At 42.5% G+C, this 17125-nt stretch overlaps 1 protein-coding gene across 5 annotated transcripts in view; it reads left to right on the top strand.

The window, feature by feature from the left end:
- PTPN4 (protein tyrosine phosphatase non-receptor type 4) overlaps window positions 1-17125 on the top strand; it is a 62776-nt gene that overhangs the window by 21977 nt on the left and 23674 nt on the right. For 4 of the 5 annotated variants that reach the window (XM_078860232.1, XM_078860235.1, XM_078860234.1 and 1 more), the window contains exons 3-8: window positions 5363-5470; window positions 6640-6682; window positions 7746-7824; window positions 10770-10814; window positions 11199-11251; window positions 12346-12466. In XM_078860232.1, coding sequence (XP_078716358.1) covers window positions 5363-5470; window positions 6640-6682; window positions 7746-7824; window positions 10770-10814; window positions 11199-11251; window positions 12346-12466 — 449 coding nt within the window. The remainder of the gene's footprint in view (window positions 1-5362; window positions 5471-6639; window positions 6683-7745; window positions 7825-10769; window positions 10815-11198; window positions 11252-12345; window positions 12467-17125) is intronic. The other variant, XM_078860233.1, reaches the window with a different exon arrangement.

The raw sequence follows: 17125 nt of genomic DNA, 5'->3' as shown, positions 1-17125 counted from the left end.
GTTCTTCGGCCTGATGCTGCGACGTTTTGCTCCATGTATTGGGAGCTCCTTCTCGAACAACATACGGTACAATCCAAAATAACACATTGGATAGCCATAAAGCACGGCTCCGAAAACCTATGCGGCAGTAACTAAACGGATCTGCTTCAGAAGAGGTATATGCAGCATGTATAGTCATATTTAATATACACTCCTAGAATATATGCACTTATTGTGATCAGACTTTTGAGTCTTTCCAAACTTGAGAGGGTAGAAATTAACTCGGAAAACCCTGTGAGTGCTTAGAGTGTAGCATTGAGTTAAGGCATGAAATAACTGCCTTGTAAACTCAGTTTATTTTATGTGTGTGACCAGCAAAATGTCAAATTTATGCTGTCACATGAGGTTGATCCTATATATAACATACACAAAACATGCTTTGCCCAAGTAGTTGCTGAAGGCCGCTGCTGTGTTTGGCACTGTCGTGCGTCCTTGGTAAGGCTCTGAAAGTGGCGACTACATGCAGAAAAATGGTTACATGCTCTGAAGATACACAAAGAGGAGATGCTGTGTACTCGTTTTAGGTCCTCCAAATGTAGCTGAGATCATTAAAACTGGCTGTGGATCAAGACAACCTCAAGTACTATAGCGCTTTACATATATTGTCACACGAAGCAGATTTATTGCACTGCAATGTATTTTCGGGTTGTACCGATTGTTCTTCGGCCTGATGCTGCGACGTTTTGCTCCATGTATTGGGAGCTCCTTCTCGAACAACATACGGTACAATCCAAAATAACACATTGGATAGCCATAAAGCACGGCTCCGAAAACCTATGCGGCAGTAACTAAACGGATCTGCTTTAGAAGAGGTATATGCAGCATGTATAGTCATATTTAATATACACTCCTAGAATATATGCACTTATTGTGATCAGACTTTTGAGTCTTTCCAAACTTGAGAGGGTAGAAATTAACTCGGAAAACCCTGTGAGTGCTTAGAGTGTAGCATTGAGTTAAGGCATGAAATAACTGCCTTGTAAACTCAGTTTATTTTATGTGTGTGACCAGCAAAATGTCAAATTTATGCTGTCACATGAGGTTGATCCTATATATAACATACACAAAACATGCTTTGCCCAAGTAGTTGCTGAAGGCCGCTGCTGTGTTTGGCACTGTCGTGCGTCCTTGGTAATAAGTAGAAAAGAAATCGCTCATTTGGTTTTCTAATCAGCGCATTCATGGGCCCTGTCCCCTACTTACCATGAAAATGGCTGGACGCTTTACAAAATCTCCGAATGCAGGCGCGAAAATCTGTGCGGGAGACACTTGGCGAAGCAAAAATTCAGCGTTATTTATCTTCTCTGTCACACGAAGTCTATCATTCGACATTGTGACATCACAGCTCGGTAATGAAATTGTATTTGCAACATACAATGTGTTAACATCTGCTATGGAAGTTCACAGATGGCACTGCGTTTATGTGTCTAATTGGTCATTAATCGTCATCACGTTCTCCTTTGTATCATTGTTTCATCACGCATGCTTTATTTTGTGCTTTGTGCCAAACACGTATGACGTTCTTAAATATGGTTCCTATATATGTTCGTGAACAGTTCTTAAGGGTGAGTTGGGAGCGCATTGCACTGTGAATCTTTAGTTTGATTTTCAACCACGGCTATAATTATCAGTGGTGAGCAATATCTGAATCAGTCCGAGGTGCCCCCTTAACCTTCGCAAACCGACTAGCTTTAGTTGAAATATTGTCAAACGATCTACATGATGAAATGGAATGGGAGGGTCTTCATCCAGCAGCTATAAGGGCTGTAACTTTTTCTTTCTACACTTCTGAAGCCTAAAAATACTTTTTATCATTTGTTTGAGTTTACAGTATGCAAATATATTACTTAATTTAGTCACTACTGCACCTATCTGATGTTCACAGAGGTTTATATGTAAGTTGATGCATTATAATTAATGACAGCACTGAACTGTTCTGCAATTGATTTGAATTTGGTATAAATACATCCACAGCAAATGTGTAAATAACTTGTGGGGAGTTAACGGTAGCCATTAATTCCATTGTGTGCGAGCGCTTCTCAAGAAAAGCTATTGCAGAATTCGGAGAACACAATGTACAGTGGTTATTATTACAGCGCCAGCACTCCATGTGCTTGTGGCTGCTATGTTTAGAGGATTTATCGTCATTTTCCAGCACCAGGAGGGTGGCACTGCTCAAGTTGGGAATATTTCATCCCAGCAACGTCTTGCGATTCAACCGGTGAACATCAACAGAGCTGTTCATTTCTCTTTTTTTATTGTTATGGGTAATGAATGGCATGCAACAAATACGATCAAAAACCAACACCAGCCTTCACCATCCTGCACTGATGGTATAAAGTATGGCCAAACAAGTCCCGTGACCAACACTGCATGGTGAGACTTTTGTCCACAAGTGGTCTGACAAAGGGCTGCCTGTTTGTATGTATATATATACACGAGGAAGTACCAATCGCTGAGCCAACGCCTCCCAACATCCCCATCTCCCTACCCCTGGGTGCCCTCCCTCATGGTGACAAAGCCCTCGCCCCCCCCCCCTTCTGCACACCCCCCCCCCCAGCTGCCCCCCCAACCTCATGCAACCTTTCCTTGGCCTCACTCACAGCCCCCTCCGCTAGCGCACCCCTCGAGGTGCTTGGCCCCATGTGCTGGGCACCCGCACGCCCCCTCCCCCTTGCCGCCCGATGCGCTGGGCACGCATAGGCATGGCCCCCTCGACCTCCCGGGTATGCCCCCACCTGGGCGCACCGTCACCCACGAGCTGGCCCCCCCCCAACCCTGCACACTGGGCCCGTCCCTCCCCCCTGATGTCGCGAGCATGACATGAAGTAAGGGGGGGAGAGAGCCAACGAGAAGGTGCGGTTTACGGCGCTTGGTTTCCAGCCAATGAGAACTCTGTAACACGAACGCACGGCACACCAAGGTAAGTTTGTATTTATATTGATAGATGTATGAAATAAATGTGTCGTAGCCCTCCACCACCCGACACAGCCAATCAGTAAAAAAAGTGTCACGTTGACAAAAGACAAATAGTTCACTGCTTTAGCCCACCGGTGTGTTGAAGCGTGAAACCACAACATTTACAATTTGAGTACGACGTTTCGCTGGTAATTGCATCCAGCATCATCGGGAAATTCGCCAGAATAACGCGATCTAAACCCAAAAAGGCTGATTATGAATAATATTGATCGCGAAAGCCTACGTGTTAAATTGTATGAAATAAGTTGGCACGTGACAAATCAAATTCGAAAACGCATGCAGTTTGGACACTCTTGCGTGCCAATCAATTTAAACTATTAAATTATCGATCCCCATGATTTCTGGAACTGACATTAGTTTCCATGAACGGTTATCTTCAATTGCCGATAAACAATAATCTAAAATAGTGATGTAGAGACAGGAGGTTTGCTATGCCGCAACATTGTTTAGTTTCCTAGACGGTTGACATGTCGTGCCAAGAAATATTGAACCATATTGTGGGCTCGTATTATATTTCACCGATGAAAATGTGGTCTTCACTTCATAAGCCATTTACCTTGCTATTATTAAACAAACTTTTTTTTTGCTTGGCTGCATCAGACTTGTTTTTGCATGGAGGTCAAGTCGAGCACCATGGCAGCTTAGGGAATCGTCCAAATATTTACTTGCCCCATGGATAATCTGCATGCCTGAAGTAAATGGTTGTATTCTATGTGTTCCGGGATCCGGGAGAATGTGTAAGAACCTAGAGCGGGTCACAATGATCCAAGTGTGAGAAAAGTGCATTTTGCCGATTCCCTTCGTTTAGACTTTTTTCTGCCTTATAAGTACCCTGGGAAGCATATAAAGTAGTAGAATATTGACAGAAGTTGGATTAATTTGCCTTTTAACTAAGTCATCATAGATCTTTTGTACGATTCTTTGGCTTTTACATAAAGTTCCACATCTAAATTAATTTAACTCGTCATGGCAAATGGTCAGGATGTACTTAGAAATACTTGACACTATGCCAGTGGGGGGGATTTTTTTTATATTACTGATGTCCCCTGTGTAATGCGATGGATATTAAGGCAGGCTGAGTCACCGCTCATTTTCTCTCCTCATAAAACACCCCCAGTTGTGCAGTCCCTGGGCCTTGAGTTCCAACACCTTGGCACAAACCTGAACACAAAAATAAACCAACATTCCGATTATTTATTCCTTGAGACTGACAGAACATTTCCTGGATAATATTCATTGCGATCAACATCAGCAGTGGTCTATCCAACGCTGGCTAAAGTGCCCCCTGACGTCGCCATCCAACACTTTTCCGATACCACAGTCCATCTAGCTCTTGCTAGTCACTAATCTCATCGCTTAATCTCTACGTCAGTCATCCTCTCGGGCATCTTCACTTCTTTGATTGCCATTCCATCACCATCTATAAGTCAGATTTCCTTATATTAATGTGTCCAGCGAATGCCCACTTTTAAAGGGTCAATATAAATATTAGCTCATTATTTATGTTGCCTAAACTGCATTGTACTCTGTTAGCAGCCCAACTTGGCAGTGCATTCTTTCTACTACTAACATAGGTTGACTCACCATTACTTGTTGTGTGTAAACATCAGAGCTGGCGAACAAAGTGGCTACACCACCACGTTGTGCACTGTGCTGTCCTTAATGGGTGCTCACTATCAGCTGTTGCCCCAAACTCTGTTAAGGCTACATGGTGGATTTTTGTTGCTGTATCCTGTGGAGCGCGGTGGTTTAGTGGTTAAGACATTGTGCTATGAAACTTGCGACCTGAGTTCAGTCCTCTGCTACAACTATCACCAGTGTCGAGTGATGTCTTAACCAGTCCTGTTGCCGAGCATGTTACTAGCCACACCACCCATTCATGTTCCGTGCCAACCTTAATCTATATACACTTTTAAATCTAGATTGAAAATGTATTTCATTACAACCGCTTTTTGTTTTTAGTTTGTTGTATGTATGTTGAACTTCTTTCGCACAGTACGTAGCTAATCCCGCACCTCCGATTAGCACGGTTGGCGACGTACAGTGCGAAAGAAGTTCAACATATATACAGCAAACAAAACTAAAAGCGGTTATAATGAAATTCGTTTTCAATCTAGATTTAAAAGTGCATAGCTCCAGTGGCTTCCTAATATCGGAAGAAAGAGCATTCCAGACGGCCGCAGAAGCGCATCTGAAAGCAAGCCAAAGCTGCTGGGAGGATGACCGGAGTTTGTGTAATGGATTATGCTCCTTGACGTGATCAGCATAGTTGCTTGCTCACAGCGCTTGCTGAAACGGTGTGTTCAAGGCTTCAGAGGAGATCTTTGTCGTGTGTTCCGCGCAGAAGAGTGAGGCGGGCAAGGCGCTGCTGGACGCCGTGTTTGCGCACCTTGACCTGGCCGAGACGGACTACTTTGGCCTGCAGTTTGCAGATGACTCCACCGAGACACCGGCAAGTAGCACAGCAGCATCGTCTGCCCGTGAGAGCGATGTGCCCAAACCCTTTGCCAGCTGTGCCCCGGTTGATTTTTGTTCAATGTTTTTATGGGGCTTTGGCCTACGTTTGTTCCATTTTTGCTTTTCGAGTCGTGTCATGAGATGAATCATCTATTCGGAGCTCACGCAGCACAGTGCATATACCCCATGTGTTAGAGAACAGCATGCAGAAGGTTTCGTAGAACTGCCTCTTATAACCCTTCAAGTGGATGTGTTTTAATCTCCACACTAGGAAGGGAGGAACTTTTCCATACACTCTGCAATTGAGATAATGTTCGTCAGACGGCAGTCAAAATATTTTTTAATTCTCGGAGCTGGATTTTATCCAAAGGCATAGAAAACCAACTGTAATGTTATGGCGTGTTTTATACAGTCATTGATAATCGTGTTCACGAAGCTTGAGAAAACTAGCTTAACAATTGGTGTCTGGAAACCCAGATTCAAACCCAGGCTCTCAGCAGTGCCAGTTTAGTGTTTTTATCCTTGAGCCAGCTACTTCACAGGGCTTTGTTTTTATTTTTGTGAATTTCAAGTCATTCTTCCCAAGACCATCTGGATATACGACCATGAGAATACTGGCACAGCAAACTGCAATGTATTTTGAGTCCTCATATTCTTGAAAAACTGCCACTAATGGCATGTCTGCCCTGCATAGGATATCTCAGCAAAAGCATACTTGGCAGACGTGATGCATGCTGACACTGTGATGTGATCTATTTCAGTGGTGTGGTCCACTTTGGAGTAATCTCAAACAAACAAAAAACATAAACAAATGTATGAGTACTGTACACAAACCACCTCCCTCACTGCTACAATGAGTTCTCATGCAGTACTTGACTGGCCGTCACTGCTTGAGGTCCGTTTTAGGAAGCCTCGTGCAATGCAAGTCACTGTGTGACATGTGGGTGTTCGTCTTCATAGTCGACTGATGCAATATCGCCACAGAAAATTAGATACAAGTAAAGCTTGACTTGTATAAATTATCTTTGGCGTCAAATATATTCACTGTGAAAATGTCATATTTGTGAATTGCTTGCATGCACCAGCAGAGCAGATTTCATTCCTGCTGTTGCATCAATTGTTGTATTTATGTAAAACAAGTTATTGTTATTCGTCCGGTTTCAGAGGTGGCTGGACCCGACCAAGCCTCTGAGGAAACAGATAAAGAGTAAGTATCAGCAATTGCATCTTCATGAATACTGTTATCAAGCAAAGTACAAAAATAACTTCAAGTAAAACCTCGGTTGTCTGTGGGCGGATTAGATCCAGGCTGCGAATTAACCGTGCATGTGAAAAAATGATCATGTTTACACGAACGCTGGTTCTATTATTTCTAGATTTGAAGCTTTCGTGACTGCAAGGATTCATATTCTTAGGTTTTTTCGGTAAAGTCACGTAGGTAAAAAAATAAAAATAAAAATCACGACGTTTCGGAGGCAACCTGTTCCTCAATCATCAAGGGTTTGAGACTCAGTGCCCACATGGTCACACACACACAGGTAAACAATTAGTTGGAAAAAAAACAGACGATACTTCACCCCCATTCTACATAAGTAAAAAATAATAACGTTTTTATCACCTAATATACAACGTTTTCTTTACTCTTTGGTTCTTTAGAGTATGGATCCTTGCAGTCACGAAAACTTCAAATCTAGAATTAAAGTTTTCTTTATCACCATTTTTTATTCATGAGAGATTCGTTTTTTATATCAAGTGCCCGATTCCTCAACTAATCTCAAACGTTAAAAAGGTCACCCCCAGTCACAGCTGTTACTGTAGGCATATGTGTGACTCAACACCTGGCCTGCAATTGGGAATTAAATTAGGTTAGTTAAATCTGACAGTAGCGGGGCGTTGATGATTGCTATGTGTAATCCCAATTGAGAAATTTGCAAGTAAATTGTTGAATTTGGCAGATTTTAACCATGACACCCACACACAATGGAGTACTCGTTTCGAATGACGTCAGGGGATTTTTAACGTCCATTGTAAAGGTGATGGCGCGTAGTAATTTTATGATTAAACACAGGCACGGTTAATAAACCCACAGTATTAACCAGGGCGGCCGCTGGGCTCGAACCAGGAACCTCGGCATCAAGCGGTGAACACGCTGCCACTGGGCCACCCCTCCAAACCCCCATTACCCTGGATAATTGAGAGTTAACTGTAGACACATTATGGGAAAGCCAACTCAGAACCTGTTTTAAAAGCTTTTCACTTTGTGTTTTCAGGAAGTTCTCCTTACATCTTCAACTTCCGTGTGAAGTTTTTTGTGACCGATCCGAGCAAACTGCAGGAGGAATACACCAGGTATGATCGAGTAATTTGGCTGACAATCCTGGGATATTGTTGAAGAATTGTGAGAAAACGAATTGCTCATTAAAGTACAGTCTGAGGATATGGGCATATATGTAATAAGTTCGGCTATGTGAACATCTGTAGAAAATTATAGTTACACCGTGCACAATTATGTTACCGGACAAAACCAAAGCGCAAACTGCTATCAACGTGCGGGCAAAAAGTAACCGTTCTTTGGAAGTAAGAAAATGTACGTGGAATTAAGAACATATCACCGTGTATGAAAAGGTTTGGAATTTTTTACCTAAAGAGCAAATAACAGTTTGACCATGCACGAATACTACACCGAGTGTGTGCTGTTAACTGGCCGGGGCGGATTTGCGACGTTGTGCCGTACTTTAAAGGGGTAAAGCTGTCGTTATCAGATACACAACCCTTCAATGTGAGCCCCTGCTTGATATCTGATGAGCTTCACGTGTTTGGTGCTGCTGAGAGCAACTCCTTGGTCGTGCAAGTCTGTTTAAGTTATATTCCATGGCATATATGGGGTTTTGTCAGGGGTGGGGTTTGCCTTGGAACAAAATTTGCACAGTCTCATCAGCTTTCAGAAGCTAAAGTAGGAGATTGGAGCTTGGTTGCGTGACCACAGATTATTGTATGCCCTGGGGCTACATGGTAGGCAGAAAAGAACAGTGTAGCAAAATGTATGTATGTTGAACTTCATTCGCACCATACGTAGCCAATCACGCTTATGGGAGTTGCGGGAAAATCCATTGTACAGTAACTTCCATGCTCCCTGCCTTCACCAACCCGCACTGACCAGCGTTGAGAAATCAGGTTTATGAACCTCTACAATCTGCGTGCCATGGGGAAGCCCTCGCCCAGCAGTGGCCTGACAAGGGCCTGTGCATGCACATTATATCGCCACCACCAGTGGCTTTTAAACCGTTTTTATCGCATGAACATATCTGGATGGCTGTATTAAGCATAATCATATGAAGGAGATAATTCTAGAATTATAAAGCCAAAGTGTGCATTAGGAACAAATCAACATTTTTAATTGCTTCAGAGATAAATAATTGCACTTTGCATGTAATTAAACCGTTCAAATAATGCCGTGTTGAAGCACTAACTTGCTAAATGGGATTTGACATGATTGCAAGTGCTACAGCACTTGCAGGAATGCACTGTACTTGCGAAGTCACCAAACACGTTTCATTGACTCGAGGCTTCGCTGCAGAGAAGTCCAAGGCCGAATTCGCAACAGAGACCTATAACCCACGGGGTAATGTTTCTATTGTTTATTTTTTGTTCTCCCCTTGACATGCGCGGTTTTTCATTAAATCCACCAGTAGTCGAATGTGGTGTTCCTGTCGCCAACGGCACGCAAAAAACCCACCCAGTGTCACGTTTGATTTAAACCTTCACATGCAGATCAATCACTCTGGCGGCTTGGCTGAGCATCTTTACGTGGTTTAATTGTATATGGTTTACAAAAGCTGCCTTTAGGATAATTTGAAGCTGTTAACAAATTTACAATTAATGGTAATTTTTATTGATTTCTTTTACTCTGAAATTCTCACATTCCAAAACGTTGGCTTTGTTGCAGTGTCGCGATTTTCACTCTTCTTTGAAACAGTAACGAGTTGTTTTTAGTCTTCACCATTACATTTATTTATGTTAGTGTGTGCCTGGTTACTTTATCAAATGAAACTTGCATTGAGGCAGTGCTATGAAGTCGATGCGAATGCTAATGTACCGTGCTATTTTGTTTCCGCCCGCAAATACCTGCTATGCTTACTGAGCAGGTCACTCTAACTTAATCATGGTGGCTGTGCATACCTGCTTTCTATGCTGACATTGACATAACCTGGGTACATTCCTTCAGTGCAGATGTTTCCACTTCTGTCATAAAACCATTAATTGCAAAAAACAATGAATTCATCATCATCATCCCCATCATTTAAGGACTCCCCACGATGTATCGGTACAAGGGATCGTTTGGGCATACTTCACCACACAAGTCAATACAGGTTGATGAAGGGGAGTAGACCAAGACTGGTTAATTATCACTCACCACTGATGGTCGGACATTAAACGCATGTCACCGAGTTTGTAATGCAGCGCACGAACGACTTCACCACTGCTCCCTCCCATCATTTATAAATGAGCCCAAATTCACAATACAAATCTCTGGGTGGAAGAGGTCTTTTACCGTGCACATGGTCTGAAGGCAACCTGATATTCAAATTGAATTTGTGTCATGGTCCATGTGCACCAGATATTTTTCGGCAGTCCGAAGCGCTCGTCTGTTATTTATTAACTTTTTTACGAGCAGTCGTAGAACTTCAACAATGAGGGATTTGTTTTGTTATTTAGCACTTCATGGTTACTTTTTTTTTCTCCTGAGTTTGAACTTTGCGTGCAGTAAACGCTGCGATAATCTGAGCGCGATCTCCCAATTGCCGTGCAGAGAAAACTCTCTCGTGCGTGCGGCATAACAACGCTCCCTCGCCATCGCCACGCGGAATGCGTTCGCAACTCACTTTCACCCGTCGCAGAATCCACTCTTTGTTCTGTTCGTCAGAACACGCTGACAGGTGGCGTTGAAAGTTCAGGAAGCACTTGGTCATTAAGGATTTCCTATCATTATGTGCTTACCGTTGCTCAAAATCCGGACGATAGGCTACGCATTTTTTTGCTGCCTTTTATAGAGACACTGAATATGACATTCTTTGCCGTATGAAAGGGTTTCTCACGACGACCCGCTTTGTTCCCGTTGTCTGTGAGCTCTGGCCACCGTGTGTTGAAAGCCTAACAAACGCAGGGCCATTACAGCTCTCCCACTGAGATTGCCTTATCACTGCGTGCTTGATGTTTGCGGGAGTGCTGATTATAACGGCAGCGGGTGAGCACATTATCGCATTGACTCATCTTTTGCACTTTACATTGAACAGGTACCATTACTTCCTGCAGCTGCGAAATGACATCTTAGAAGCAAGGTACAGTGGCAACATAATACTTAGGCTGAGAGACATTTCTCTTGCTTCCCGCGATTGAGCAAGCCAGCACTCCACCATTATGTTGTAATTACTGACATTTTGGAAAGTTGGGGGCATTGCTGATGTACTCGCGCGCATTGGATGGGTTTTTCTCTAATTCGCACGCACTCAGTAATGGTGACTTGAACTGCATTGCCTCATAAAAAAAAGAATAAGCTGTATTTCAGCAAGTTGGTTTAATTCTCAGCTACCCAGACCATACCATGTCTGAGTATGCTATCGACAGCCGTGGTGTGCTGCATATTTTAGCAGGTTGATCAGTTGGTGTTACAACATATTTTGTATTAACACTGCGATTTTTCTCTGCCTTCCGGTTGTCCGCAGGTTGCCCTGCCCCCATAATACAGCAGCTCTACTGGCCTCCTACATCGTTCAGTGTAAGTACTTCTTGCTGAAGCTGATGCTGGGTGGGGGTTAGAGAAAATAACTGATGCTGGGGACCCCTAATTGGTTATGGTCTTTAACATTTCTCGAACCAACATATCTCCAGACCAACAGCTTGAAGCTGTGGGTCATTTACACACATTAAATGGCCTTGTCCATATTCTCTCGTATGCAATAAGTACTAATACTAACATTGCAGCCACTGGCAAGCACTGCATGTGTAAGGCTGCTTAGATAATTTCAAAGAGATTCTGTAAATGCCTTGCTTTACTTGGATCAATTCTGGAGCCTTCATTTTAGCAGTTGAGAGCCGTTTGAGGAATTAACGTCTCTTTTGACATGAACGCGTGTTGTCACAGCTCAAAGCATAATGGCAAGTGCTCTGCTAGATGACGGTTGTGTTATGTCCTCTCAATGCAGCCCCTCCCCACCTCACCCTTTCCAGCCTGTGCTCTCAACTCAAGTTACACGAGTATTGATAACTCCAGCCCAGCCCACTTGAGTCTTGAAATTCTTTTTCTTTTGTTAATTCGTCCACCGTTGCATGGAAGCTTAGCTTTTATGGGAAAATATTCACACACCCCGGAAATCATATTTGGGTACTTTTATTCATCTCAATACTGGGCATGTAATGAATGCATTGGTTCCTCGATTTAAATGCATTTGCACGCTCACAAAACATACAATGATATGCTTACCCAAGAAAACCTCACTGAGTTGCAAGACTTTTTGTAAGAGTTTCCTGCCAAGTGTTTGTAATCCTACATGGAAGAATTGATTATTTAATATTGATGTTAATGATATTATTTGTTAATGTTGCATTAAAACTAATGGTATTAATATAACTGTACAAATGAGAAAGAATAAACAAGAAACAATGTAGTATAAAATGAGATAACTGAACTATTGATTTTATTTTGTCAATTGTTACCTCGTATCATCACAGGTCATTTGCTTCTTTGGGGGGAGGGGGGGTTGGTGGGTTGTGGGGAGGTGAAAAGTGAAATGCCTACTGCCTACCTTATGTGTTTTCACACTTTATTATTCTCAACTCTGTCCATCCTTTATCTGCTTCTTGGGGATGCAGCCGAACTGGGCGATTACAGTGAAACGGAGCACCTTCCAGGATACCTTTCCGACCTGCGCTTCTTGCCACGCCAGGGCCTCGACTTCGAGAAGGAGGTTGCCAAACTGCACAAGCAGCACGTGTGAGTGGCCTTCCATGCTACGTTTTCGCAACCGTCAAAAGACACGTCCAAGCCGTGCTGGGGCTTTGCCAAGAACAACCTGGCACAGCTTTTTTCTTGCCTCAATGCTTAGAAAGTTGTGCAGCTCCGAGGGCTCATCGGCACTTCTCATTTTGCCCTTTAATACTCGCCTACCCTTCTGCAATCAGAGGAAAGCGATCATGAATTGTGAACAATGTTACTCCATCCCAGACAATCGATCCTTTTCTGTAATTCTCTGCCATGTTTTTAAACAAACGTATGGTACTGACAAACTGAGCGAAGCAAACCATTGTCCGTGTGTCTCTCTTCTGCGTCGACCCTATGGTGTCATGACCGGTTCCCAGGGTGACCTTGGTGAAAAGATGCGGCTACCTTAGGAAAGGAAACCATGCTGCCCACTTGAAGAAAATAACACGGCACAGTTGGTGCTGGCTTCGCCCAATAAGGCTGCCATGGGAATTCAGGCCGAAGTTATATGGCTCGCTTTTAAGTAGTAGTAGGAACGTGGAATAAGTCTCATCTGTCACGTGGGCCCCTTTAGCCTGCCCATACTCGCACTCGAAAAACCCACAGTTGTCTCAACGTTAAAGAGACAATCAAACAATATATCCAGTCTGAGAACCACCTGTTATACATTTGTTTCCTGTTAATCATATACAGGCTTCCCTTGCATAACGCACCTCCCCAAAGCGCCAATTCGCAGTTACACGATTCATTTTTACGCTACGCGTTTCACAGTTGTGCGCTCAAGAAAAAAAGAAAAAATAGTAAAATTTTATTTTTGCAAAATTAAAACGAATTTTCAATGATAAAAATTCTAAGTAAAAAAAATTGTGATAGCGTCACCATGTCATGGCAGCACCCAGTGTCACGGGCTGGGCTTGGTCATCTCAGATCTCCCTTTGTCTGCATTGCGCATGCTGCTGCAAGCAGCCCACAGAAGCGTTCAAGAAGCCCTGAAATTACTCCTTATTAAGTAATCATTGTAAGTAGTAATCTTTGAATCCTAATTATTATAATTTGTTCTTGAACTAGCTTTAAGTATTTTTTGTAATGTTAATAATATTATTAAGTATTGAATGTATACGTATTTTGCAAATCCAAGGCTAAAGTAATGAAATTATACTTAATTTTTCCTTCGGTAACGTACCCCTCCTTAGAATATGTATGTAGATGAGAAAGTAGGCTTCATACAGCTCGATTAGACTTAAACGCTGTTTTTCAGGAACGCATTTCACACGTTATGCGACAGACGCCTCTATTTGCTAAGCCAAGTGATGCTACGGTCCATCAATTTGATGACACATTGGGTGCATTTCACCCACCCGTAGCATAGGCAAGGCAGCAATTTTATATAGTGTTCTGAGTCATCGTGTACAATGGCTATAAAATAAGAGTACTGTACTGTTATTGTGGGCGAACACTTGAAAATAAGGCACAGTGATTACATATTTCAGTAAAAATTGTGTTTGTATTGAGCACACTTCTTCGTACATTACTCTTACATTGTAAGTGGCCATTTAAAACGTTAAACCTCCTATATTCTTGTACTAGGTTCTTTATATTTAGGAGTCATTCTTCATAGTACAGCATCCGGTTTGCTCACCAGATATTACTGTATTTGCTAAATGCTTTCGAGGGTGATTTCAGATTCAAAGGCGTCTGACCGTGAGATGTGCTCAGAGTTTACATACTGCAAATGAGTCCTTGAGCAGTTGTTCAAATCCTACTTGAAGTCACTGCAGCTCTGATGCCAAATGAAATGTTTTGTTCAAAATTAAATGCCGTTGGGTAGTGTGTTAAAAATGCCAAGGTCAAGTTTAGGGGAAAGCTACTTCACAATGAACAGCACAGATGTAATTCAAGTTAAAATGTTACATGAGTAAAAATATGTATTATTATATTCTTGGTTCTTTCGGTAAAGTCACGTAGAAGGGAAATAATAAAATAATAAACATTTATTTCTCACGACCTTTCGATTGCAACACAAGCAATCATCATCATGTGTGCTGTGGTTTTCACACCTGATGATGATTGCTTGTGTTGCAATCGAAACGTCGTGAGAATTTTATAGTTTTATTTTTATTACTTTATTATTTCCCTTCTACGTGAATTTACTGTAAGAACCAAGAATATGAATCTCTGCAGTCACAAAAGCTTTAAATCGAAATGTATTATTATGTTAAAGGCTTCAGCATCTGCCCTATAATTTGTGAAAGTGCAGGTTGTCCAGATAACAACCATAGGGGCACGCTCCACACACATCATAAATACACACAAATACAAATTTCCTTCACTCTTAAGTAATACTTATTTGGCACACACTATGATTACTTTAAATAAAATAATAAATATTGCTGACCTTAAGTGTATTCTTTCGTAAAATTGTTCATGCTTTTCTCTTTAAAATATATTACATTCGAAGTAATAATTATCTATCTGTTCATTACATAGGCCAAGCTGACTTAGCCAGGTTTTGTCAACAACTTCTGACTATCATTTGCAGTGTTTTTGGCATTTGCTTGACTGAGGACCCATGTGATCACTCGCAGCGAAAGCATGTTCTCTTACATATACGTACAGTTGATAAATACAAAACAATATAATTGTTTGAGCCCTTTGTTAATCCTTTCATGGTTGAAGGCCTCCCTACACCATGGCAGTTATAGGGTTTGTTTGACCATACTTTACCACACTGTGTTATTACTATTTTTATTCTCAGGTTTTTTCGGTAAAGTCACGTAGGTAAAAACATTAAAATTAATGAAAGTAAAATAAAACAAAACAAAATAAAATTCACGACGTTTCGGAGGCAACACAAGTCTCCGTCATCAGGTGGGACCGTCACAGCCGAATTAGCTGCATCAAGTGAAGCAATGATTCAAGATGTAATCCCTTATAAGCAAGTTGAAGGGAGGTGGAGAGGGGGGGGTGAGAGCTTATCAGGCTGTGGTAGCCAATGAATGGAAACGTATCGGGAGGGAGGAGGAGCGGTGATCAAAGACTGCACGCAGTGCTCAACACAATGAATGGAGACGTGTCGGGACGGAGGGCGAGCGGCGATCAAAGACTGCACGCAGTGCTCAACACAATGAATGGAGACGCGCCGGGACGGAGGGCGAGCGGTGATCAAAGACATCACGTAGTGCTCAACACAATGAATGGAAACGTGGCGAGCGGTGATCAAAGAACAATGAGGAGATTACTGTTAAACACTGTGGATGTTAACACTCGGTGAAGTAAATTAAAATAGTGCCTGTCAGATAAGATGGTCCAAAAAGTGTAATTAAGTCTTTTTTGTTTTGTTTTATTTTACTTTCATTAATTTTAATGTTTTTACCTACGTGACTTTACCGAAAAAACCTGAGAATGTGTTATTACTGGTTGGTGAAGTGGAGAGCCCAGGACTGGTTCAGATACAACTCGCCACTTAGGTTAGCCATGGATGGGAATTGAATTCAGTTCGCCTAGTTCACAGTGTGTTGCATTGCTCACCGCTGTTCCAGCACGCCCCACCCCCATGGGTTAGTACCACCTTAAAATGGCTGTGGGTGGGGTGCGGTTTGTTTTATGGTGACATGATGATTTGTGTCAACCTCAACATCATGACAAATCCGAAAGCTATACTTCCTACTCGCTGGTATCGGTGCAGAGCATGAGGAGTTAACGTTGTTTCTTTGGCTGCAAATATCACTGCTTGGTGTTAGCTTTAGAAGCCTGTCAAGGAAAATCGTCATGGAGAATGTCGAAGTGACCGAACACATCCCAAACTATCAAGTTTAACTCCAAAAGTCCAGACTTGAAATCTCTCCTTTGCCTTTGACTAATTACTTCCCTAAGAACATGCCCCAAAACTTTGCCATCTCTCTGCCATTCCACCTCCATTTAAACCATCACCGCTCTCATTTTTCTTGTGGTTGCTGCTCGAAACCATTATTTCACGTGGCAATTCATTCATCATTAGCTTTGAGGGGTCGTGTTGCTTGAGACATCTAATGCGCCATGTGACGCCTTACTGCTCAATGTGCTTAACTCATCAACTTCTGTACGTCATTTTGTCAATCAAATGCTGGATGAGTGCTGCCCCACAATCACGTGTTGAGGTGATTGGTTACATTGCCATACTTGGCTGCGTCGGTCAGTGCGTGTCAGTGCAGGTGGAAGCACAGAACTAGGAGTTTAAATGTAGAGTACAGCAATGAATGTACCTGCATTTTACTATGCAGCCCATCATGTATCCTGCAGCCCCATGATAACCTGTTGTACTTAAAGGTGGTCACTCATCGAGTTTGTGTTTTATCTTTTAACGCGTTTTGTTTGCATGTGTAAGGCTTATGTTTGTACGGTTGCCTCTACAGCATCTTGATACGCGCTTGTACTTCAATGCTGTCATGCGATCCAACTTGTATGTTCATTTTACGGAAGAAGCCTGAAATTGTCGACGCGTAAATAGCACCCTTTAAAGTCGGCAGCACTTCCTAGAAACTTCCAACGTGAGAGCTTGTTCGCTGGTACGCTCCTGCCCCCGTTGCACCATTGGCGTGGTGGTGCCTCGCATGCATGGGTCACGCCTCTTCGTGGTTGTGTGTTTGCGTGCGTGCCACACGCCTAATGTGAGAACGCACACTACTTCCCCAG

Source organism: Lampetra fluviatilis, chromosome 10, assembly GCF_964198595.1.
Source record: "Lampetra fluviatilis chromosome 10, kcLamFluv1.1, whole genome shotgun sequence".
Classification (NCBI taxonomy): domain Eukaryota; kingdom Metazoa; phylum Chordata; class Hyperoartia; order Petromyzontiformes; family Petromyzontidae; genus Lampetra; species Lampetra fluviatilis.
This window is presented reverse-complemented; position numbering and strand designations above follow the sequence as displayed.